Source organism: Sinohyriopsis cumingii, chromosome 16 (genome assembly GCF_028554795.1).
Source record: "Sinohyriopsis cumingii isolate HCF-2022 chromosome 16, ASM2855479v2, whole genome shotgun sequence".
Lineage (NCBI taxonomy): Eukaryota > Metazoa > Mollusca > Bivalvia > Unionida > Unionidae > Sinohyriopsis > Sinohyriopsis cumingii.
Window position 1 is genome coordinate 69,305,119 of NC_142976.1, and position 27,399 is coordinate 69,332,517.

The 27,399-nt window shown below is 36.3% G+C and overlaps 1 protein-coding gene across 2 annotated transcripts in view; it reads left to right on the forward strand.

Annotated features, from left to right (window-relative positions):
- The window catches only part of LOC149780732 (heat shock factor protein-like), a 69,820-nt gene that overhangs the window by 21,163 nt on the left and 21,258 nt on the right, over positions 1-27,399 (forward strand). For both annotated transcript variants that reach the window (XM_089937781.1, XM_089937782.1), the window contains exons 6-8: positions 3,783-3,959; positions 16,220-16,438; positions 20,679-20,824. In XM_089937781.1, the coding sequence (XP_089793907.1) occupies positions 3,783-3,959; positions 16,220-16,438; positions 20,679-20,824 (542 nt within the window). The remainder of the gene's footprint in view (positions 1-3,782; positions 3,960-16,219; positions 16,439-20,678; positions 20,825-27,399) is intronic.

A 27,399-nucleotide genomic window follows, 5' to 3' on the forward strand; every position in this document is an offset into this window, starting at 1 on the left:
ACCCTTCTATGTAAGCATCCTGATTGGTAGTTCATTCAGCTTAGAACTGGGGACACCTATCAATGGCAAGGGAAGTAATTGGCAAGAACTACTACTATTTATATGATATAAACAAAAACAATGAATTTTCTTCTTTTGGTAGGGCTAGATTTGGGAGGTAGCAAGCTTATATTTCTCATATAATGTGATTTGGTAATTATTTCAGGAGAAACAAATGTTTGAGACTTTCCAAGACCAAATTTCTGAGCAAGAACTCCTTTCCATCAAGTCAAATTACGTTCACATGTTCTCAATTGAGAATATTTGTTCATCAACATATTACACTTTTTGCAACAGCATATTCCTTGCAATTATGCCACTTTCAGCTTTTGAATAAAATGCTGTGTTAAATACAGGAAGTGATCTTATCACATGGTCAACTGGTCATAGGTACTGTTGTATATTTCATTTCTCAGTGTATGAGACGTCAGAAATTCTGTTAATTTAGTGCTTCACAGCAGATAGATTTTGTAATCTTGGTAAATGTCAGCAGTGATAATATCCAGTAATTAACAACTTAGAAACACATTGAGGTTAGGATAATCAGATTACTTCTTTGTATGGATTAATTATGGTAATTAACTACTTAGAAACACATCAAAGTTAGGATAATCAGATTACTTCTTTGTATGGATTAATTATGGTAATTGACAACTTAACAACTTAGAAACACATCGAGGTTAGGATAATCAGATTACTTCTTTGTATGGATTACTTATGGTAATTGACAACTTAACAACTTAGAAACACATCGAGGTTAGGATAGTCAGATTAGATTTATTGTAATATTGGAACAGATGTCATTGTGTTGAATTTAGACATTAACAAGTATTTGTATTTTCATCAGTAAACCTCATGATGTATCTGCCTCTGATGTGATAATTTGAGATTGTTTGCATTAATATGCTGGCTGCTGCTGACAATGTTAAGAGAGTTGCCCATACTAGAGGGACACTTTCGAACACAGAATCATCAGTGCCAAGGGATTATGGGCATCAAAAGCTCCTGTCTGCTATCAGGAGAGCTGTTCAGAAGAGAGCACTGTACTTGAAAATTTGAGCAAAAGCTTGCAGTATCCTATGAGTGTAAACCCTTTCAACCAAATTTTTTTAGTGATAAATTTAAATAATAATAATAATTGGTAGTTGGTGCCTGATATTTATTTCAAACCAAAGGTACCTGGATTCAATGGTCACCTGTGTGCAAAGGCCAGTTTGACTTTTTCCCAAGTTGACTGCTTAAGAGGGGATTGACTAGGTATTTAACTAGATCACAAAATCAAAATGATTTCAGAACATCAGCCTTGTAATAATTAAAATGTTAGACATTTAGACGTGAAAAGGATGAGGAGAAACATTAACTTATCAGAGACAGTCAGTGTATCCCCCAGGGGTGTAAAATTGAGGGTACAAAAAAAACCTGGGGGTCAAAACTGGGGGTCAAATAAAAAATGTGGGGGTCAAAAATGTACTGACAAATTTTCATACGACTCGTACTTTTTCAGCTTGAAATAGGATATTGCAACTTGTACAACATACTCTCTCTCTCTTTCTCTAAACATACAAATACACCAACATGCACAGTTAACAAACAAATGCATTGTCCATTCAAAGAATAATTTTATTAGTTCATTTTTCTTTTAAAGTCATACTTTTAAGTCTCCTCAACAATATTATAGCCCAACACATTACATATAAGCCTTATACTGGCCGCCATGTATAGCCTATCTTGTGCTGAAAAATGGCGTTAAACCCTACAACCACTACAACAACAACTACATATAAGCCAATACAGAAAGCCAAATAAATCCTTTTAACCAAATGGGAGTTAATTTACTGCCTTTCATCAAATGTGTACTATCATAGGTTTCATTGTACTTCGTCCTAGAACACATTTATCCAAATATCAAGGAGGATACTGATTCATCTTCTTTAAAATAAGTTACACTTGAACTTTAAGATCTTTCTTTTATTGCAGTAAAAGTTAAAAACCAACAAAATCTGCAATGACCCGCTGACTTTGTGATCCAAATAATGCATTTGTCTCTGCAAGTTTACTGATTTCCTTGTTGTGAAATAATGTCTTAGGTTATAGTGTGTTCTCCAGATATCTTATGGCGAACGAGGGCCTATTTTTAAAAATTTAAAAATCCTGTCACGAGAGGATTATTCACTTTTGCAGTCTTTGCAATCACGCGATCAGAAGTCATACCGGTAATCATAATGAATATTCCAGTCAAGGGAATAATTTTCTCCATTTTTCATTAAAGTTAGATCCACAGTTACTCTTTTGTGTTCTGCTTCTTTCACTTTCTTCGCTAATGCTTTTTAGTGCATGACGTTTTAATCTGGAGATCACTTTCTAGTGCAACGAGCCTTGATGTTAAATATCTAGAACAGCTTGCTGAGCTCGATGGAAATCGCGAGAAGCTCGCTAGATATGGGGAAGCTACTCTGTCATAACATTGCCTGTGCTGGTCTGGTTCATTGTTTTATATGTTCCCTGCATTGCACTTTGCTATACGAATAGAGGAGCGCAAGGCAGGGAGCAAACAAAGCGGGGAACCAGTCAATGCCTGTACGCAAAGTATGTATGATGCCATCCATTGTCCAATGCATTGGGTATTAAATAAATCATGATCATATTATGAAAATCCTTTGCATCGAAAAAACGCACGGTAACAAAATGTGTGCGTCAATTTTCTCCAGCGTGCGTCCCTGACGCACAAATGTGCGTAAAGGGAAACACTGACAGTGATGAGAAAACAACAGCCCAATATCTTGTAATAAAATGAAGTTCATTCAAAATGTATATTTTTCACATTCATTTGGGAGGCACCATGTGTAAATTCAAAACAAGTAAGAAAAAGTGTAATTATTTTGTTATATAAAAGGAATATATATCTCTTCATTTAAAAATTGAAATTTAATCATCTTATTACAAAGATTTCTTGAACATTTAGTTGTACTTGATAAAAATAAGAAGGCTTGTGTTTTTTACAAAAAATATTTCAATCAGGACTTTTTCTGTGCTACATAATGTTTCACAAAACTAACTTACATTTGTAATCCAAAGGAACACCATTACACTGGAAACAATTCCTTAAATATTCCCGATGTGACTAATAATCCTTTCATTTTTGCTTCACTTGTCTCAACTTTGTCATTTCCTCCACTTAACTCTACATTGACATATGTTAGACCGTTATCTTGTTTGATCCTCATTTAAATCCACTCAGGCCTCCAAACCATCACAAGCTACCAATTTATGCTGAGTTTAACCATATGTCAGTCTCAGTGTTTATGTGTCACGTTGACCATGACAGAATGTACTGCAAAAATGTTTGTGCTGTTATGCCTTATCAGACTACAAGTTAAAACTGGGTTAAACCAGGTATAATGGTAGCCATCTAGCAGATAAAAATGGGAGTTAACCTTTAAGAGTTGCTTCTCTTGTGTATGTGTGTGTGTATATATATAAAGAGACTTTTTCCATCTTTCCGGGAGGGCTGGATTCTGAGATAGTAGATCCTAATTTAATGTAATAAGGTAAGTATCATTAGAGAAACATAATTTGCTAAAATATTTGCTTTGTATATAAAATGTAAAAATCCTTGATCACATGTACAAATTTAATATGGACAATTACAAATTCTGTCTTCAGAGGAGTCTAGGTATGTTGAAGTTTGTTTTCTACGATTGCATTGTACTGATTGTAATTGTTTCTGGAATTTCTGCTCACAGCTTGTACAGTTCCTGGTTCATCTAGTGGGTGCCAATAGAAGGATGCCAAACATGAAGAGAAAGATGCCACTCATGATAACAGATTCCACTCAGGTTCCTCCTGCATCCAAGCTACCCAAATACAGCAAGCAGCTATCAATCGAAGAGTCAAAACAACCTTTCTACACCGTAGAGTCAGTAAGTTTCAGTGCAGTGAAAATTTAAAGATCATATTCATTCCATTTAATACTCATAAATGACTTTATTTATTATCAGTTGCATGTGGAAGGTACAGTAATGAAACCTTTTATGAAGAACATGGGGGTATGAGTAAAACCAATACATACTAAACAGTTATTGCAAGCAACAATAAATGTCACAGTTTAATTGTTCTCAAGTTATAGCCCTAGGAGTTTTAATTTTGGAAGATATTTTTGTCATTTTAATGAAAAGTTACCCAAAACTTATGTGCTAAAGAACACTGGATTGATAGAAGTGATGTAAGTGCCGAACTTAATTACTTTCAGTGTAGGTATAGCATATTGGGTTTTCAGCTTACCTGGCTGTAAGACCAAGTGAGCATGCCAACAGGTACCTGCCCGTTAAAAATAAACTGGGTAATAAAATGAACAACAGGCTACCCATAAAAAAGTATTCCAGGTTCAGATTATGATACAGAATAATGATTACAGTTTGAGGCTCATGTCATGTATGCATTTATTCATCATCACAGGAGCTAATAGGGCTGCTTACAATTTACTTGTCATACATGTACTATATAATAATAGAAGGCAGGACACTTCTCTCCTTTCTTGCACGACCTATTGAAGAATCAACTCTGATATTTAAAGCTAAACCATCCTAATGTTGTGTCTGTCCATGGTTCGTATGCCATTTTTCTATTGACTCAGACATACTTGTTTAGAGATCCTTATGACATTAACATGGTCAGTACCTTTCATCAACAGTGATAGTAAGTTCTGATTAAGAAATATATGATGACATAAAATTTAAATATGTACTACAATTCAAAGAAAGCACAGTATAAATGTCCAGTTTAACTAATGCCATTTTTGCCTCAAGTTTGCAGCCATGGAGCAAGTATTAGCTGTTCAAGTGAGGGCCGCTGTTTATGTTTCTTTACTGGACTTTTTTATTTATTAGAGGAAATTCGACTAATTTTTGTCAAGGCAAAGGCAACACAAAAAATTGGTTACCGTAATATGCACTTTTGATGCCATGTTAGGAAAAAATGAACTAAATGGACAACTTTACAGAATGAAATTTTTCACTTAAATATTTACATATATGGGATATCTTTTGTTATTTAATAACAATGAGAGAAAAAAATCAAATCAGAATTGACCATGCATGTAAATATAGTAATTTTTGCATTCATTTTACTTCCAAGAAAACAGGATTTTGAATGTGAAACATATGTAGGGAATCAGTCAAAATTGCAAATAAATGGCACCAGATATAAAAAATATGGGCTGTAACAATGTGACTGTTGGATGTTATTTGACTGAAAAGTGTTAGAGGAGAGGGGTTTTGTTAAACTTAAAACGTGTTGCACTGGCCCATCGTTAAGGGACGGACCATGGCAGGTCGAGGATACTACAACAGTTGTCATTTGTGGGCTTTATGCATATTTGCAAAAGTTACTTTAGATATATAGACTAGTTAAAGTGAGTGTTATGCATAAATAATTTATCCATTTCTTTTTTGTCTATACTCTAGACTCTTGTGCTAACAACTAATCCACATGTATTTAGCCAATTTTTGATAAAAAATGTAACAGCAGATCCAGGTTAGTAGCAACAATAAATGTACATAAATAAAAAAATTGATAGTTTTCTGTAATTATGGCATATAATATATATTGTTCTTTTTATGCTCAGATCATGCTTTCTGCCATTTATATTAGTAATAAGTTACACTTATACCAGGGCCCCAAGTGGATCACTGCCAACTCACCTCTGTCTGCATGGGTTCGAGTCCAAGGCTCAGCAAGCATGGGTACATGGGAAAGCCTGCCAGTAGCTTCTCATGGGTCGGTGGTTCTTACCTGGCTTTTCCAGAGTTCTTCCTCCACCAGTTATACTGGTCGCCATGTATAGCCTATCTTGTGCTGAAAACTGGCATTAAACCCTAGAACAACAACAACAACACTTGTACCTCTCTTGGGCATTGGCATGTATGAACCTACAACAAGGCATTTCAGGTTCACATTTATTACAATTTCCCTTTGATTATCGTCCAGGTAACCGATCGTTAGGATTGATGGGTACCTGGTAGAAATTTCTAGATCATGTCATTTGTCTTTCATTCCCAGTTGCAATTTCAGCTTCTCAAAAAGTACTTGATAGATTTTGGCCAAATCTGAGAACAGGTCATGGAGATCTCTCAGTTTTATCCATTTCATACCCATCTGCCATCAGATAATGGCCGTCATTGCTAAAAATTGTCCAAAAATCTTTGATTAACTTTGTATCATCAACTGCTCAGCAGAATTAGACAAAACATTAACAGCAAGCATCCTGCCATGAAGGTCTTTCAGACTTGTTCAAATGATGCTGATCAGCTATTAAACATTATTAAAAAATTATTAGATGATTTTGTTTCCAAATATGCAAAACAGAATTTGATTAAAGTTGAGAGAAAGCATTCTGCAATGAAGACCTTTTGAATTTTTACTAAAGATACCAACCTGCCATCAAATTTAGAAACTGTTATTAAGCAATCAACAGTATTTATACAATTTCTTCTCCGATACCATTGCATATAATAGGCCAAATTTGATAGAAAACAGCCTAGTTTGTCTATTAAAGCAAGGGAAATAACCAAAAATGAGGACTGTTGAGATTCCTAGATTTATGCAGAGTTCTCTACCTTGCAGAAAAAAATTCAAACAGAATCAGAAGAATTTAGAATATAGGATGTATCATTTTCAATGAAATATGTTCTATAAATTTTGACAAATATGCCTCTGGGAATTAATTTAAAAAAACAATCTGTAATTTAAATCTGAAAAATAATATAACATTGAAGTATAACTTTGCGTTCTAAGAAGACAACTTGAAAACAGTGTGGTTGACTGTATTGTGTACTGTGGCTTCATTACCCAGCAAAAAGGGAACCAAAGCAACTAATCACCTTAAATGGCTATTGCCATGTTAAAATACCTGAATTATTGTTTTCAGGTTTTGTTTTGTGGGTTTCCCACCATTTGTGTCAGCATGATAGGCTATACATAGTGGCCAGTATATTTCATGGGTGAAGAAAGAAAACACAGGGAAGAACCACTAACCCACAGGAAGCTTCTGGCAAACTTTCTTGCATAATTGTCTTGGCCAAGCTAAGACTCGAACTGATGTGGAATGAGGTGAGATGTGAGTGATTTGTAAAGTTGAGCTCCTTAAACCTCTCAACCACTTGTGGCCCCCTTGCTGTGCATATACACATTATTTATGGTATTTTATATATTCAATTTCATTAGTTGCAAATTATTTGAAATTTATATATTCTACTGACAGCTTTTATTAATAAACAGAAATGTAAAATTACTGATATGCAGCCTGCAACGCTTCCATATTAAATTGCTAAAAGCAAAGTTGATCCAAATTGTTTGATGGTGGGAATTTAGCTCACACCCTTCTAGTCATGAGTCAGTGTCTTAAACACTGTGCCACCACAGCTGCTCAGGGAACGGGATCTCAGTGGTTTTCCCAGTAATGACCCTGGGTGAGCATTGACAAACCCAGGAATGCATGCCAACTACATAGCTCTCCTTGTGCCATTTAAATCTATTATACTTAAAGGTGGGATAATTAACAGTTTCTAAGTTATTAACCATTCCTCCTGAATGAATAGTGATATTACATGGGGGTTTCATTAATAGACTTCTTGTGATTTCTAGTTGATCCACAGTGAGAATGGTGCCAATCTGATGACCAATGTGACCACCATAGCAGCTGTCTTAAAAATTATGTTTGCTTCTCCTGAACAGAAAGTCCTATCAACATGGGGTTTTCACCAGAAGACTTCCTATAGTGTCTGGTTGGTCTGATACAAAAAAATTGCCAATCAGATGCTTAAGATGGACATCACAGCAGCCATCTGGAAAAATATTTCAGTACTCATCCTTGATGGAAAATCCTATCATCATTGAGTTTTCACTGAAGATTTCATATGATGTCATAGTTTTTTAAATTATACAAGCACAAATAGGGTACAGGAATGTGATATATTGTAACATATTACACTTTTAAATATTCCTGAAAATATCAGAAATGATCACTGTATTGATAAATCCCTAGAAGTAATGATGAGAAGTGTATTTAACATACTTGCCTGCTCATACAGACCATCTGTTGACCAAGGCCACTTTCAGCTGTTCCCCCTAATGGGTTGTCATGCTTAGCATTATTTGAATACAGATGAAATTTTGGATGATAGTTTGTAAGAGCTTTGTAACATTTATTTAAGCATTAGTAACATACAAGAACTTAAGTTAGACTGCACAATTAAACCTTTGAGAAACTTGATTTCAGCTTGCTAATTGTACAAGTAGATCATTATATCTGATCAAATTATTAACATCTTGCCAGTTGCCGCATTCCATCTTTAATGCAGAAGACATCTACAGTGAAATGCCAGATAGAGTGAAGATTTTGAAAATATTGCCAGAAAACCAAACCCTTTTTCAGACTGAAAGAGTTTTGTGATAACATTCTTACTAATTTCTGAAAATGTTTCCTCTGATTTTGCTTGGTCTTGTAGTATTTTTGACAATGTAGGGATTTTTGTGAAAAGTACGTGGGTTAATGTAAAACTTGCACCCTTAGAGTCCTTTTATTCTTGAAAGACATGTTTAGGAAAATTCCTCAGTTTTGAGGATATCTTCACTTTTACTTTGCAGATAAAGCCAGACTAATGTCAGAATATTGGGACTAATTTAATCATACTGTGAATTGAGTTATTTTATGGAGTAGTCAGTTTCTCCTTCAAATGCATTACCACATCACATTATGTTATGTTAACTTTCTGCTACCTCTGAATCCGGCCCTTCTGGAAAGATGAAGAATATATTTCTGTCTGTGTAGTATATATATCGATTGTTACCACTCTAATATAAAAGAGTGAAACCAACAAGTTTTGTAATATTCAACAAATAATTTATTTCTGTAGAATACAAAATGAAAAATTCAAAAGAACTTGGATTATTATGAATAAAATCCCACATAGTCCTAAAAGTTCTATCATAAGTCTAAAAGTAGTGAGTATTCCAAAACAATTCCATTGGTATTCCGAACAGTACTGAATGTGCAAATGTGCTAACAGTCTTAATGTATCACAACAACTAACCAAAATGTCCTCAAATGAATTCACATTAATACCAAAATATTGGTTTAGTCCTGTTTCAGTGAGCATTTTGTATGAAGTTTTAAAAAATCATCTCAAATGAATGCAACTGAGACCAATGTTAAGATGCAGAAAGAGTAATTCTGAAGTAAGCTAAGACACAATAACATTCCCATCATATTCATAAACAACTTGCTTCTAGAACATTCTTAATTTATAAAACAAAAAGTGACCATGAACTCAACATTAATAAACATGTTTTCCCAAGAGATGGCACTGGACTTTGCCAGTGTTGCAAATTGTGCTTTATTTTTTTACATATTGACAACAAAATATACCATCGGGCCATTTTTCTCTGGCAACATTTGGGATGTTTAAACTTGTATATGCAATCATGAGTTTGGGGTGGAGAAATTCAAAGGCATCATAAAAAAAATGCCACAGACATTGATATAAAATGCACTGAGATCTATCCATTGCTACATAAACATATTATCATTTGTTCATATTGACAAACACATCTTAACGGTGTGTTTTTACATCATGATCTGATTATGCAGATACCTGGCCTGGGTACTGTAAGCTCTGATGCACGCAGATAGTCTTGCTAGCAGATAAGCTATTATCGATTAACTTCTGAAGACAGGAACAGGAAATATGTTTAGGCTTACGATCGTCACCACTTGTGGCACAAAATGCAAAATTAAATTTAGAATCTTTTGTAACTATATATATACTTGGTCGCAAAGGTGTTTATTAAACTTTTTATTTTATTCACATGTTTTCATTTTGCTATTAACAAACATCCTTTTCCTTTTGTAGCCTCAGCAACATGTTTACTGTTTTCAGCTGATCAAAATCTAGGCCATATATATGTGGCTTGTAAAAAAATATAAAATTATGTGCTACTGGCAACTATGAATGTCTCATTAAATTGTTTAGTTATATGTAATTGTTGACAGTGGGATAGATAAAATGAAGACCAACATTTGTTTTTAACATATGATTTATTTGTGCTGTCTAATGTGTTCTTAATGATATATGGATTTTTCACATACATGTACAATACTTTATGTATGATTGATCCTTCTGCACGGTTGTAAGTGGTCAATACACGATTGTATTTTAGAGTCGTTTTATCTTCAGTTAAGCAAACTTTCAGTTGTTTATTTTTTCAGTGTAAATCCAACTCACTGACCTCAGGTCACCTCTTACAAATTTCACTTGTATGCACAATTTTTGTAACCATCCCCCATTTATCGCTACATTCACTTAAGTTGAACATATTACCTTGATAACAGGGATATCAGTATAAACGGGTAGTACTGTAAGAAAATGGCAACAACTTTATTATTGCCAGTGCCATCCCTTTTTACCTCTTAAGTAATAATGAACTTAAAATGTAATCTAAAATCACAAATATTTGCTATATAATATGTTGATTATTAAAAAAAGTTAAGTTAGTCAGGTAGGCCCAACTCCTACTCTCATTATCGATAGGGGTCACTCACACAATACAAATGAAATAAACGTAACAAGACAACTTTTACAGGCTAACTCTCCTTTCTACCCCCATGGTGGCTACCATTATACCTGAATGTGCTAGTTTACTTTCAACACCATATGCTAAAATATCCTCCAAACATTTCAGTTAAAAAATTATATAACCTGAAAACGTAAATGTAATCATTCACCTTTTTTCGTTGGTTGATATTGTGCATATTGTGAACATTTTTGCAGTTATTATTCTGTTTGTTATTGTTACATGATTTCAATCAGTAACATTTAATTTCACCTGAGATTTTTTCAGACACTTTACTTGGCAGTTACATTATTTCATTTGCTTATAAATTAGCTGTGTGCACTTGTTGGCTCATATTCTTTATAGAAATGAGAACCAAGTGCCAGAAATGTAAATGAATTAAAGTCACATAGGATGGACACAAGACCTGTCAATGCATACAATTGCACTTTAACATACACATGTAATGTGTGTGCATTTGAGTATGAATTACTTGATCAGGCACTTTCAAACATGAGCTTAAAGGTCACAAAACAAGCATGTGTAACTACACCTCATGTTTGATACATTGATTATTCTCATGGGGGATGTCAAGATGCCCTCTCCACCGCACATTGAAGATGCAACATATGTCACATTTGAATTGTTGATTAGTTTTGTGGATGATTCAAGACAAGATGCCTGCTTTACCCACCAAAGTCGCAAAATAGTGTCAGAATATATTGTATCCATGAATATGTTATAATCATTGAGTAGTCTCATGGGTGATGTCAAGATGCCCTATCCACCCTCCCGTGCAGATGCAGAAACAGTGCCAGAACATACTGGATCCATGAAAATCAAACCTTGGAACTGCATATGGCCAGTATGACTCTAAAGGCTTTGTTGTCAGTATGTCAGTGGGTAGAAATGGCATTGATATATTGTTATCCCACTGGGGATAAGCATAGGACCCTGCTAACAATGTGTGATGTCACACAGATAAATGTGACCTTACCAATGAGACCTGATGATAGCTTTACTCCACGCCTTTTCTGGTCAGGAAGGCCAATTGTAAATGCAGACCAATCATCAGTCTTAGTCATTTAAATCATATTATCCTTTCACCAGCTCTAAGATTGAAATGACCAGATGAGTCAGTCCATCTGTCCATCTTTCTGTATGAATTTGCAATTGGACTCAATCTGATGGACACATATTTACATAGTCACATCCATCCATCCTCATAGAAATTCATACGGTTGGCATACAGAGGAACTTGTATCAGTTTCTCATTACCCCATTTGGATTGAATATAAGTCCTTCTGCCTTTACAAAATACTCGACTCGATCATCTCCCTTTTCTGTACTTCCACAGTGGCATATTTGGATGACATTCTCCAGAAACATAGGGTAAATACTATTCTGGTCAAAGAAAAGAACCATCTCATTGCCCTATTACATTATCTAGGTTTTCTGATCAGTTGGGAAAAGTCCTACTTTTTCCATCACCACAGTTCATTCATCTGGGTATAGAATTTGTCACCCACCTGAACTTGTCCATATTCCCCACCATTGAGTGGTCCGAATCATCAATCTTACATCTTACAGAGTCCATTTCCAACAAGAAGTGAATAACAGCCAGGGTGTTTCTGTAACTCCTCTAATTATTCAATGCTGCCATGGATTTTAAACAGCTGGGTCATCTATATATGCGCTCTTTGCAGCTGGCCTTGCTCTCTTAGTGGTGCCTTCTTTCAATGCCACTCATTTATAGTTATAGGATTAACATGATGAGTGAGATTGTATCATTCCTGGACCAACAGTGCAGCTATGACTTGCTCGTGGTAGGAATACCACTCCAACAGCCACCACCAGATGTGACAGCATGCACAAATGCAACTAGCTTAAATTTGGAACCCATCTGTTCTACAGTCTTCAACCTGTGGAATCAGGAGGAAATAGGTCTCTTAGAGATAAAAGCCATCATCACAGCCTGTCAATTTTGGAGTGACATTCAAAATAAGGTCATGCTCATTATGGCAGACAACTCAGTAGTAGTAATATATCTCCACAAACAGGTTGGTACCAAATGCCCCCAAACTCTGCATTTTGGTCTTGGAATTTCGCCCTTGGTGCGCACAATGCAGTATCGACATCTAGATCATATTCCATGCAGACGCCATGTTTGGACCGATTCTCTTTCAAGGAAAGGACAGATTATACAGAATAGTCCCTCCATATTGGGAATTTAATCAGATTTGTAACCAGGTGGAATCACTTTTGTTTTCCCAGTACCAGATACCGAGGCTTGGTACGTCAGTGTTATTCCAGTTGGGAGGGTCTGTGGGTGTTTACCTACCACACCTCCAACAATCTAGTTCCAAAGGTTATAAAGAAATTTAGGGGCCAGAAATGCTAAATGATTTTGATTGCCCCTCTCTGGTCTGACAAATCCTGCATCAGCAATCTCGATCTAGTGATAGATTCATCTAGGAAGATTATAGCCAGGCCGAATCTTCAAACAGTCTTTGACTCGTTTTCCACCCTTGCCCAGAATGTCTTCTTCACATTTGTCTCTTGTCGGTACAGCATTGCGGCAAAAACAATTCAACCCTTTCAGTCATGGAAAGAATTGCATGAACTAGAAGGCTCTCTTCTTTAAAGGCCCATGAAGGTAAGTGGTGCAAAGTCAAAACATTGTCCCTTTCAGTGTCTCTGTCCCAAAGTAGCTGACTTTTTTCTTTGGCTGTTTTAGGAGCAAAAGTTGGTACCGATTACTCTTGCAGGTTACTGTTCTATGAAATTAAACATTATGTCATCATTGTGCTGGGTAATGGGCCATAATGTATCCAGAGAAGGATCAATCTCTTTAGATTGAGAAATTCAGGATGATAGCAACCATGAAATCCAATAAAATTGTTACCCTCATAACCACTGGTGATGTCACAATATTGAACATTCAAAGCTAACTTTTTTTATTAACTCGTCAACCTGACTAACAGGACAAAAGACATTAGTTGACAGCAAAATCCATTAGTCCTCAAAATACATCTATGTAACACAACAGTAGAGATTTATACACATTATAAATTATATTGATTTGCCATTGATTGTCCCAAATCATAATCTTCTCCATCCGATTCTGAATTGTCCTCCAAATACAGTGGTCTTCTTTGTCCACAAGAGTTCCATAAATATATAGCTAGCACTGGATCATAAGCAGCAGTGTCTTCACATAAAAAGTGAATCATTAACAAGTCATTCAATACACTGCTGTGCAATCTGCATCTCCAATCAGATTTTGTCATTTTTAATTCACTGAATCCCCACTCTGCATCTGTAGATGAGGCTGAAGGGTCAACATAATATCCACCTGTGCAAGAATGTTAGTGTTACTTTCCTGAAATCTCTTGTTAACATCACACCATTTTAAGTTCTCTGCCTGACGTCCACGAGTATAAAATAAACGTTTCGAGAGTTGCCACTCCTCTTCAACCATGTCTGGATAGAAGCCAGCCATTGTCATTACTGGGGAAAAATGTTCCAGCAGAGTAATAACATCCTCATCACCAAATCCAGTATGATTTTAGTCTCTTGGCCATGAATGAAAATCTGCAAAATGTGTGGCTTTCAATACATCACATTGTTGTTTGTAAAATCGGGCATCCAAGTGTTCTGCTAAACTGTTGATCATGTCCTCTCTAACTTGAAGTGATAACTGCACTGATGTTGGGGAACTATGTTCTTTTAGCACGAAACCATGAAATTCTTTTATAGGATCATTACCAAAATCCTGCAGAAATGTTTCTTTCCTAGGTCCGTCTCTTAATTTCATCTGATCCAAGTAACCAGTAATTGCAAGAACTCTCAGGCACACTTCAGACACCAAAAAAGACTCATTTTGAAGAAACAATGACAACTTGGACAGTAAATTTATGACATCTGTCAAGCAGTGGGCCTAATTAACAAGATGCAGACCTAGCAACATTTTCAGATAGCCAGCTGCTTTCCCAGTAGCTTCAGGTCTTCTAGGTGAAGGCTGATAAGTTTTAGTCAGTGTAAGGAGGTGGCTGACTATTGCTGGATATGATTTCCACCAACTGTCCAAAGCCCTCTGCCAATGTGCCAACCATCTAGTTCCACAAACATGAGTAGGGATTATCTTGGTGATTCCCAGCACCTCACATGCACCTAACAAATCACCTCTATTTAAAGGGCTTTTCCAAAAAAAATAAAGTCCTGTTAGAAGCTCCTCAACTTTTGCATGGATAGACTGTTTTGCAATGGCAGCTTTGTAAGCCAAATCCAGATGATGAGCATGGCAGTGTATTCCGATAAGACATCTGTGAATCTCTAAATCTAGCAATAACACCATTTTTTTCCCCAGTATTGACAGCAGCTTCATCAGAACCAAATGCAACAAGTTTACTTTTGTAATCAGGTATTGCAGTTGATGCAAATGCATCATCAATAACTCCTAAAAAATCCCATCAGCATTAGCTCCTGAAACTTCTGTCCTCCCCAAAAATGAAGTGCATATTTGCCTACCCATGACAGTTCTCACATAAACAACTTCTTGTATACAGAACCCTTTATCAGTGCAACCATCAGTGATAATACTAATAAATGGTGCTGATTTAATCTTTTGTTCAAGTTTTTTTCTTGCACACTGTGCAATACATTCTGAAAACACTTGTGCTTCTTTGTCATTGACATATGTTTGACCAACATTAATTCCCTTTTTGGCAACCAGTTGGGCCATCCACATATAATCACTAAATGGCCTTTGCAGTTTTACTAGGGTATGTAGATTCCTAAACGAAATTTACATTCTTCTAACAACTTTTTCATTAGCATCATGATGATATTACTTGCAGATGACTGTCTTTTGGATTTCAAGAATTCTTGACTCATGGTCATGCATTTTTGATGGATTAGTGATTTGGTTTCATGGTATACTAGTGTTTCCAACTGTAAATTGGAACATCCAAATAAAAATGAGTTTTTTTATGCTGTTTATGAGTGCTTTCTGCAGTCACTGCAAAACATGGTATTTACTTCTGGGTTAAAGTTAAGCCGATCGCATTTCCACTTCTCTAGGAAAGTTTGGTTCCTACTTTCTTTATCATACTGTTTGTCACGTTCCTTTTTGTCCTTGTTATTGTCAGTCTTCGGCCTTTTGGCTGATTTTCCACACCTTGTACAAATCGCCACATTGTTCTCTTCGCTTTCTTTGTTTATGATTCTGGTCAATTTGCACACCACTTGTAATGCTTACTATAAAGCGCCAAGCTGATCTAGATTTACATATGGGAGTTATAACAAGTTCAGTAACTAAAAATAGTAAGTTATTTGTCCACATATCTGTTTTGGAATTCATTAAAAAAAAAGTACGTGAAAGCAAACTTTAAAACCATTACATGCAATCATTTTTTTATTAGTCAGGTGGACTTGTATTGGAACATATTTATTACCCCATGGGGAAAACTATTAGTCGCGGACTAATGAACATCCGTTAGTTTCGAACCCTGGTTTAGTTTATCCAATGTCACATGTTTATGTATAATCATATCATCTTATCATTCTGCAGCCCACCCTGTTTGATTTTGAAGATCAGGAGTCTGGTCCAATCATCTTTGATGTGACAGATATGATACAAGATAGAGATGTGACTGGGGTACCAGATACAAACAGTCCTGCACAGTCTACCCAATCACAGGAGGCATCAGCAAAACTACCACCAGCAACACCAGAAACAACATATTCTCAGTCTACAACACCACCACAAGACACTTCTGCTCCAGTTTCTGTATGTTTCGTTTGTTACCATTCCTACCTAAACTTCCTTTACATATATGAATAAGTAGGATATAGTGATAACTACACAGACTTGAGCTCCATAGAAAGATACAGACAACTCTTTTGAATACTTTTGAAGCATTCTTTGATTACTTACGCTGTAATGAAGAAAGTAATGTTGTCCATTTTTTTTTAAAACTCAGAATACACAAATGCAATAATTGCAAAATGTAATGTTGGAATATTGAGTCCATTAATTGTCCCACACCTTTTTTTAAGAAAAGCAATGGCAATTACCTGCATTTATCTCAGTCCATCCCTTCCTGACACTTTTGTTTCCACTTAGTTACTCTACAGCTGTTTGAGGTTAATGGATGAAGCAAGGCAGATTGGAAGTTGTGTCATGTACCATTTAGGGGTGGGGATCTGTCTTGAAATTCAAAGTCATGGCTCAAAAATTGTGTTATCCATCACACTTTCTCTTCTTCGGACTTTAAAGTCATTTGAGATTAGGGACTGAAACTTTCTAAATTTATATCATCATTAAAAGGTGTGTCCGATACCACATTTGAAATTTTCTCTTCAAGGTCGATGTCATTGTATTGTATGTTTTTATCACACATTCCTTTCCACTCTGTTGTTGTTGAGTTTAATTATAGTGGCGTGCGCACAGTTGTGCATGTGCCACTTTTTTCTAACTGCACTGCAGCCTGCGAGTTGTTCCTGTGGAAGGGAATGGTGCCACCTCCCCTGGGCTTTTATGGATTCAAGGAACCTTGATAGTTTGGCATCAATCTGTGGGTCCATAAAGGTCCCTTACAGTTGAATGGTTGGCTGTCATTAGTGGGAATTCCACTCTGTAATTTCAGGGATGAAAATGGATATATGTATACATCACAAGATGACACATGGAAGTTGGACAGAGGGGTGCTTTCAAAGGCAAGGTCATGGTTCGAAATTGTATGTGTTGATCGCACTTTACCTTGCACTTAATGCTTTACGAGATGAAATGAAATATATTTTGACCTTATCACCATTGTCTTTAAGATCAAGGTCATAGTTCAGTAGTTTATGTTTTCATTCACACATTCTTTTTCACTTGAGAGATTCTTTGAGATTAGGCAATGCAGATTTGCCCATCTGTATGTCATCATTGGCAGACATTTTGCATTGTTAACGATATCCTGCTTTTGCTTTAATGTGTAATGTTTATAGTGACCATGTAGAGAACCAGGTGGAGCACTCTCGGGTTCAAGATAATCAGACTCGTCATCTATAGCAGCTTTCTTCGTAGGTGGTTCTTTTTGTGATGCATCCTCAGAATCATTAATTCAAGGTCGCTTCTGTGGACGGCCTACTGGCCTCTTTGGAGACGATTTTGGCTAGGGAGAGTCCCTCCACAAACTAGGCAGTGCCTCATCGCTTGTTGCATAACGTTTGATAAACTTATCCATCAAGATTATTACAATACTAACAATATTATGTTTCACAATGACAGCTATCCAGTATATAAACTTTTGATAGTGGTGCAGAGGTCTCGCAAGGATTTTAAAACTGGAGTCCACGACTCCCATTTTGGTAAAAATAGGAGTCCCACCATCAAAAGTTGCAGTCCCATCTTTCCTACAGAATTAACACAGACGTGAGTGCATCTATTTTTAGATGGAGAGGTTTTCATAATGGTTTATTTATTTGTATACATACTTGTAGTAATTTTAGGCAAATAAATAGTATCTGATTTGCTGAGCTTTTTCCGTATTTTCGCAAATACCTGTCAAGTCAGAAAACAGCTTAGACCTTAAAATGCATCTCGTGAATTCCACAGCATAGCATTGTTCCATACGTTTCTGACCTACATAATTTACATTTTAAAGTTAAATCTTTAATAAAATAATACTTAGGCTTTGGTTTCAATGGTTTATATATTTTTTCTGAATATATTTGCCCGATTTAAGAAAACAGACAATTTAATAAACTGCTACATCCCAGACTTAGCAAAGTCTGCCATTATTTCCCATTAGGCCTACTGGTTCACTTACAGTTTCAAACTAATTTTAGGCAGTTAATATATATCCAGATCACCGTACACTTATTAAACGCGTACAGAGGACTCCCGCCTCAGTGATTTTCTGTGTCCCAGATCAAAAATTGGTGTTCAAATACGTATAATTAAGCGTTTCCGAGATCTCTGTGGTGGGTATTTTATTTATACTTTATATTTTAATAGCTTAATTCAGCTAACAAAAATATGATTGGTTGTCAGTGTAGACATTGTTACACACGAAACCACTTCAAACATGTTTGACAGCTATGGCTTTGATTAGAAACCATAACCCCTGCTTTATATCATTAAACAATGCATCAGAGAGTTGATATGGATTAGTAAAATTCATTGGCCTTGTGCAGCACAACAAACCCCTTATCCCGGAGGCATTATATACCAAGGTTTAAATATAGTTATTGTTCTACAGGTAATAAACCTCTTTGGAGATGATAAATATTGATTGTGGGTGCTAAATGTTTGGTACATCGTGTGCTCTTTTAATGAAATCCACATGGCTGCAATTTATTTCCGAACACACCTGTCAAAGAAATCCCACAAGTTATATTAGTAACAATTATCACCTAGACACCTTGAAATCTCCGACATCAAAACAATCTTTGAGCAGTCAATTGTTTCGAGTCGGCAAGCTTTGCTCATTTTGAAGCTACCCTCGGCTGAGTGGGGGGAAAAAGAGAACCACAACAAATAGATCACCTTTACTTTTAAAAAAGTACCAACATATTAATTACGCCGACTCGTATATTGTAACTTGCTTGTTATTTTTACCCTTCCTAGGCATGCATACAGCACTCACCCCATATGGAGCCTCTAACCCTTGGTGCTCTAAGATTAGCCCTCAAACATGTACCAGTATTTCTACTCTTGATACTAAAACGTTTCTGTCATAAATATCTTTAGAATTATAATTCCAAAATCTTTTTATTTAGTTCTAATATTAATTAATATCTTAATTACACAGAAATAAAGTTTGCGTGTATTTGTAATGTAGATTTTAATGATCACTGATTAGCAGAGGATTAAACTGGATTGCAGGATTACTATTATGGTGGGTCTTCTGGAAAATACGCACACAATCATGGCTTTAATACATGTATGGCTGTGTTTTCTGGTGGATGGACATGTCTCACATAGACAAAATAGGCAAGTAATGCCTGTTTTTCATTCATTATCCTTTCCGTGATGCTAGACAAAATACCTGTTTTACTTCATGGCAGCACGTCGTCATGTGAGATAACGGTAACTTTGTTACGGACGTGGGGGGGGGTTAAATTTTTCTTCACCTGTATGTTTTCGGACACCTAATTAAAGAATTTAATATGTATTCGGACAACAAAAAAAGTAATTATTTGTTGCAGAACGAAAACATGTGGTAAATACAGTAGGACAAAGCATTGAATTATCTGATCGATCTGCCAAGGTGTAGATAGGTTAACATATTGGAAATTCGGATAGTGAAGGTGAGTTTTTTTTTTTTACTGATTTGTTTCATTGTAGCTTCTACAGAAATTTCCACAAAATGACAGGCAACAGTCAAAGGTATTTTATGGGCAGAATCTTTTTCTGAAAAGATACTGTATGTCAAGGGTCTGTTCACTCCTTAGGCTATTTAAATCTATCCCTGAGGAACTTGAGAATACCCTGTTGGACTTGATTCAGATATTGGTATGATAATGTGTGTGGCAGTTACATGTGAAGTCAGTGTGTTTGTTGTTTTGATTAACTTTTGACAAGTAAAATAGAAAGAATGAATTTATTATTAATTTATTATTACTGTGAATAGTGGTTGATGTGGTCTTAATAAAAGAAATCATCAAACAAGAATTGTGACCCTGCATCAGTCATTTAGTCAAGTTGTGACCTGTATTGGCCTGGGGCGGCATGGTCTACCAGTCAGAAATAGCCACATGCATACCATTTTAGGTCCTTAGGAACTTGATATTAGACCAGCTGGAGAACAAACTACTGACATGCAACTAAAATTATGGTCAGGACCTTGGCAAACTACAATAGACATTTGTTAAGTAAACAGGTCTGGATTTGCTCTTTCTCACTGCATTTGAGATCTCAACAAAACATAAACTTGATATGTTCTCATTTCTTCACATTTTTAGGATGGAGAATATCATTTTTGATGTTACCATATTATATAAAATGACAATATTTTTATGGTATTTTACCATTTCAGGTAAAGGCGACTTCTACTGCTTCCAAGGAGGGATTGGGAACAGTTGTGACAACACTGGACAGTGCAGACCTAAGCAAGTTAGTGGATTCAGATCTCCTGGCCAGCAATGATAATTCAAACAACCTCAACCTCACAATTGACTCCAAGTAAGATTTTATTCCAAAACTATCTCACTTCACTCTTTTGCTTTCTTTCTCCAGTACATATACAATCTTGAAAGTATGCCCATGATATCATTCAGCAAGTCGAATGTTCAAGATTAAAACCATTCATCGATTTCATGTTAAAGGTTGAAATCATTCTACGAGTTTTTATGTTCAGGATTAAAGCTATTCATTGATTTCATGTTCAAGATTGAAATCATTCAATGACTTTCATGTTAAAGATTGAAGTCATTCAGTGAGTTTCATGTAAAAGATTGAAGTCATTCAGTGAGTTTCATGTTAAAGATTGAAGTCATTCAGTGAGTTTATGTAAAAGATTGAAATGGTTCAATGATCTTCATGTAAAAGATTGAAATCGTTCAGTGAGTTTCATGTAAAAGATTGAAATCGTTCATTAATCTTCATGTAAACATTCAAATCATTCAACAAGTGTCTTGTAAAAGATTGAAATTATTCAGTGAGTTTCATGTAAAAGATTGAAATGGTTCAATGATCTTCATGTAAAAGATTGAAATGGTTCAGTGAGTCTTATGTAAAAGATTAAAGCCATTTGGTGAGTTTCATTAAAAAAATTGAAATCCACTCTAAATCAAAAGTGTTGGTAAAACACAAAGAATGCCACATACACAAACCATTCAGCTCAACATCTTCACTGTTTTATCTACAAATGGCTTCATGTAAGTCATTTGACTCATCAAGACAAAAAACGGTCATAATCCAAACCTTATTCAAGCCAATGATCAGTCTTCATTAGTTTTAAAAAAATAATTATATTTAAATAGACAACAAAAATATTATTTATATAAGTTAAGTAAAGTCAGGGCATGTTTTTCTAAATATTTTTATACAAGAAAACATTACACCAGGTAGTAATGACTAGAATGTATTAATCTGACTAGCAGGCAGAGAAGAGAGCTTATCCCACACATCATGCCGTGTTTCACAATGAGGAAGTCTTCTGAATGTAACTCTGACTCAGTAAACTGTTCACAATTTAACAAATCATTTCATGTCTTTAAGCTCATAGGTTCTTCTGTCTTTTGTTTTCTTCCGTTTGTTCAAGGCTTCCTAAAAATCGAAGGTACTTATTTCTTCACCATCAATCTTGATAAGCACAAGCTTATTCCTAAAGGTGGTTAAGATCCTGTTTTGGACAGAGAATCAACTTGACTTCGTTTTGAAAATGTACCTCATCTTTTGATGATGATAGCTCCACTGGTTCGAAAACATTACTGTTATCATTGGTCAGTCGTAAACGCGGTCTGACATAATTTAGTTTGTTCTGGATCTATCTATGTGCTGGTCATAAAATACAGTTTATATTTTATTATCTAAATACTCCCATAGAAGATGTGGATGAGACGGTTGTGCATTCTCATAGTGGAAAATGAAGATTTCCTTGTGGAAAATATCTAACAGTACCAGTTCATAGATTATTTTCTTGTGTTTGAATATATTTTGAGGCATTCTTTTTTAAAAATTAAAAATGACTGATGATGTTATGTCAGAGATGCTGTATCGCAGTCATAGTTGTGGTTTTGAAGTTGTTGACCTGCAATTTATTTTTAAAGTTAGGCCTGTAATATTCAATCCAGAATATTTTATTATTTTAATATCATAAATTTGGACTTGCCTTGCGTTTAAAAAATGAGAATACAGAGACCAGTCTAAAGGTCATGGAGAATACAGGGTCCTATTTGGAGGTCACTGAGAATATGGGGCCCAATCTGGAGGTCATTGGTCTTTCATGGCATGAACTTGGACTCAAAATTCAGAATTTCAACCTGGTGTATTTTTATGCTTCTGCTGCCTGCAACATGTGAACCTTCTAATGGAGAGAGTTCCTCTCAAGATAGGGATTTCTCTTGTCCCTCCTATCACTTGTTGAAATCTGCTGCATACTTGAAATTTAAAATTTATGAGATATTTTTCTGTTGTTTTTTTAAAATATATATTGCTTCCAGTGTAGTCTTTTAAAGACCTCTGTGATCATATGACAGTGAGCATGACACTTTAATTGCTAATTCAGAGGACAATAACCAGAAATTAATTATTGGATTATACTAGTGTGATCAGTAGTAATTTGAAAAAGGTTTAAGGCATTAATGGATTAGATGGAGTGACATAAAATGGGTCAGTTTGGTATCAGTATGTAATGTTCATCTATATTTAATCAGACAGGATCTCCCACTGCTAAACAACCAAAATACTGCACATAATTCAGTAATGGATGGAAACAAGAATTTAATTTGTTGGAATTGAGTTCAAGTGTACAATAATATGCATTCTGCCATTCCTGTAAAGTCAGTTTGACCCAGATAGCAGCAATCTTGCAGTTCTGGCAATCCATCAGCAACCTGAATCTACCCACAGGCAGCAAACAATTAAATTTGGTGGATTCACTAGAGTTGTTTCACTTCCACATTCCAATGCAGACAATGAAGGGACATTTTCCATTCTGAGGAGAAGTGTTAAGATTGACAATGATGAGGATTGCCACAGATAAAATCCAGACCGATCTAAGAGATGCTAGACTGCTTGCATTACATATAAGGAGATTTTATAACAAGTTACTGTGAAAGGACTCTTGTGATGACATGAGGTGCATATTTTAATATTTTTAAAATATGAAAGTTTGTTTGATAGTTGTAAATTTTGTCCATTTGTATGCAAAAATCTGGTCATTGAAAATCCTCCCTCTTTTTAAGTCAAAACTTTTGTCCAAATTTTGCAAATCTATCCTAAGCTGGCCTCTCTGTATGCAGAGGAACATCTTATCCATATAATCCTGTGTTCTGAAAAGCTTGTTAGCAAGATTGCACAAAAACACTCAACATAGAAAAAATGATAGCAGATTTTATATGTACATGCTGATGACATTGTTCTTGAAATCACATATGATCATAGACTAATAAGTCTTTGTAGTTGATTTGTTGACAAGTAGAAATGACAATTATACATGGTAATCCCACTGGGGATAAGCCTGAAACTCTAACAGTGAAGCGTGATGGCTTGCAATCATTATCCTATCCTTGCATAATAATAAAAAAAACAGGCTAGATATAAAGATTTGCAATGTGACCATTACAGTATGCATGGGCTGTCTGTACCAACTATACTGCACCAGCCAACTGGACCTCAAAGCACACATTGTCTTTAGTATGGTGTTCTGTCAACCAACCAGTCCAGTCATAAGAACAAGCTATGTACGATGACAGCGCTCATGATTTTGTTAGCTCCAACCAGTGAACAGATCAGACAGACAAAACACATAGCCTGCTGGAAAAACAGACCATAATGCACCAGCCAGCCAGCAAGGCATATACCATATTTGGTACACATTCTGACTATCAACTAATCAGTCCAGCTTTGTATTTTTATAGTTGTCATGACTTTTATCTCTGACATAGCACCAGCTGACCATTTCTCTGAACTGAACATTCCTATGAAATTCATAGGGAACTGGCATTACTTGTGAAGCCATCCTGTCAAACCGGCTGCACCTAACTGGCATTACTTGTGAAGCCATCCAGTCAAACCGGCTGTACCTAACTGGCATTCCATAATGTTGTGATCACTACAGTGGGCAAAATGATTATGCATGCTGATGATACTTCATCATCATTTCCTGTTGATAAAGTTCATGAAATGGAAATGTTGGAACATGCCGTGACAATGGAACAGGCAGAATTTGATTCACTGCAGCAATAGAGGAAACCTATAAGATTTGTAATACACTCTTCCACCTTCAGTCAGTTCTGCATATATGGTCAGTGCCTTGGAAGATGTAGACGATGATGACAAGTTTTTCATTCAGAACCTTGTTACAGTTGGAGCATTTATGATTCTGGTAACACAACAGGTTCCTTATGGTGATTCACTTGCATGCAACTCCTCTCTCCCCAGTAAACAGTCATGTTCAGAGATATTTTTTTATCTTGTCTTGGTGTTGATAAAGTGTACAGACAAGTCTTTAATGCCAAAAATGCCACAAACAGTAACATTTGTTTTCCTATACACTCCCTTCCTTTTGGTTCTCCACTTATTTAGGGTATTGAGTTGTGGGATTAAGAAAGCAAGAGGCACTGAAAGCACACTAACTTCCAGTATAATCTCCTATTTCCTATCTCTGCATGAGCCTGTTAGGGGCATAAAAGTGAAGGGGTGATTGTCTCCAGAGAATTTGCAGTGATGGTTCTCAACAATGGCAGGCAGTCATATGACCCTATTTTTTGCAGGCAGGCAGGGAAGGGAGAGAGGAACACACTTTCACCTTCCCCATGTCTTCTGTCAGTTGTCAGTAATGTAGTGTCACCCATGCCATTACATCCCAAGATGCCAGCTTTGGACTAAATGTTCTCATAAAATAATGGGTGATACAAATTGTGCCAGAGGGTCTCCAGCTTTTTTTAATCGAACCCCTCCACTTTCTTTGTCCTACCTTCATGAATTAACTCCCATGAAGGGGGCTTCTACTCCAGAACAGTTCTGATCATGAAGTCCAGTGGCAATTGAGACCTGTGATAGAGATGTGATGAGTAATCAGTTGACATGTCCAACGCATACTTCCATTTACCGATTAATATGGCCACAGTTTAAGCCCTTGCACCTTCAGTAAGACTTCAGGATGCCTGCTGCAGAGATGGCGATGTTCCGTGCATAACATACCACAAAAACATTTGGTAAGTTTGGGTTTCAGTTCACAACATGAACAACCTGACTTTCCTTATTGTCTGGTGTAATCAAAACCTTTTGGTCAGTCTATATATGGAATCCTGAATGCTAGGCCTATTTCTCCCAAATGCATTAAAAGAATTGTTTATGCATTAGAGATGGCATCAACCAAGACGTTAAAGTTGAATCTTCAGTAAGATGTTAGGCCAAGTTATATCGCAATTCAGAACATTCTCCACAGAGAAGGTGGCTCTCCTGTATGAGACTCTACAAAAGCATTCGGTAATTATGGTGTTTGGATCGCAATATCACCAACCTTGCTTCCTTCATTTGCAGTTCAGGGTGGATGATCAATGTTGAGAAGTTGGACACTATCCCTTCTCAACATTTTATCCATCTAGATATGCAATTCTTAACACATTTTAACTTGGTGTCTTTCTCCCAAACACTTCAAAGTTTAGATCATGCATTCGAGAAAGCATCAAAGAAGACATTGTTTGGATGAGGAAGTTCCATGACCTACTCATTGTGGGGGTGGACCTATTACAGTGTAAGTTTACTATTGGACCTGCATTGGTCAGTGGCATATTATTAGCTTGTAATAGCAACCTCTTGGAAATGAAAGCCATTCTCGCAGTGCCTTCCAGATGTGGGTGGAACAAATCTTTGAAACACAGTCCAGACAGTTCACTTGTGGTAACATACCTCTGCAAGGAGCAAAACAATCACCGGACCTTCGCTTCTTTGTAGGAGACTACCTGTTAGTACTCCAACCAGACTACTCTCAATATCAGGTAATATTCGTGTTCAACATATTTCCGTTGTGGCTCAGTATTTTGACCGACTCATCATCAAGGGAGGGACAACTGCTTAGGAGAGAAGCAATGCTCTATCAAAGGAGAGTTTTCCCTCTAGCAGCCTTCTACTGGGCTTGTTGACATTTCTTTTTCATTTTTCCACAACCCCAGAGGCATTGTCTATACATGCTCTTTGAATCAGCTGGGAGGTAATACACCTTTCCTCCACAAGTAGCTCTGAATGTCCCACTAAGATGATACACCTTGGATCAATGATCCACTCTGAATGACCCACTAAGATGATACACCTTGGATCAATGATCCACTCTGAATGACCCACTAAGGTGATATACCTTGGATCAATGATCCACTCGAATTATTGACATGTCCCATGAAGATGATACACCTTGGATCAATGATCCACTCTGAATGTCCCACTAAGATGATACACCTTGGATCAATGATCCACTCTGAATGTCCCACTAAGATGATACACCTTGGATCAATGATCCACTCTGAATGACCCACTAAGATGATATACCTTGGATCAATGATCCACTCGAATTATTGACATGTCCCATGAAGATGATACACCTTGGATCAATGATACACTCTGACTGTCCCACTAAGATGATACACCTTGGATCAATGATCCACTCTGAATGACCCACTAAGATGATATACCTTAGATCAATGATCCACTTGAATTATTGACATGTCCCATGAAGATGATACACCTTGGATCAATGATCCACTCTGACTGTCCCACTAAGATGATACACCTTGGATCAATGATCCACTCTGAATGTCCCACTAAGATGATACACCTTGGATCAATGATCCACTCTGAATGACCCACTAAGATGATATACCTTGGATCAATGATCCACTCGAATTATTGACATGTCCCATGAAGATGATACACCTTGGATCAATGATCCACTCTGAATGTCACACTAAGATGATACACCTTGGATCAATGATACACTCTGACTGTCCCACTAAGATGATACACCTTGGATCAATGATCCACTCTGAATGACCCACAAAGATGATACACCTTGGATCAATGATCCACTCTGAATG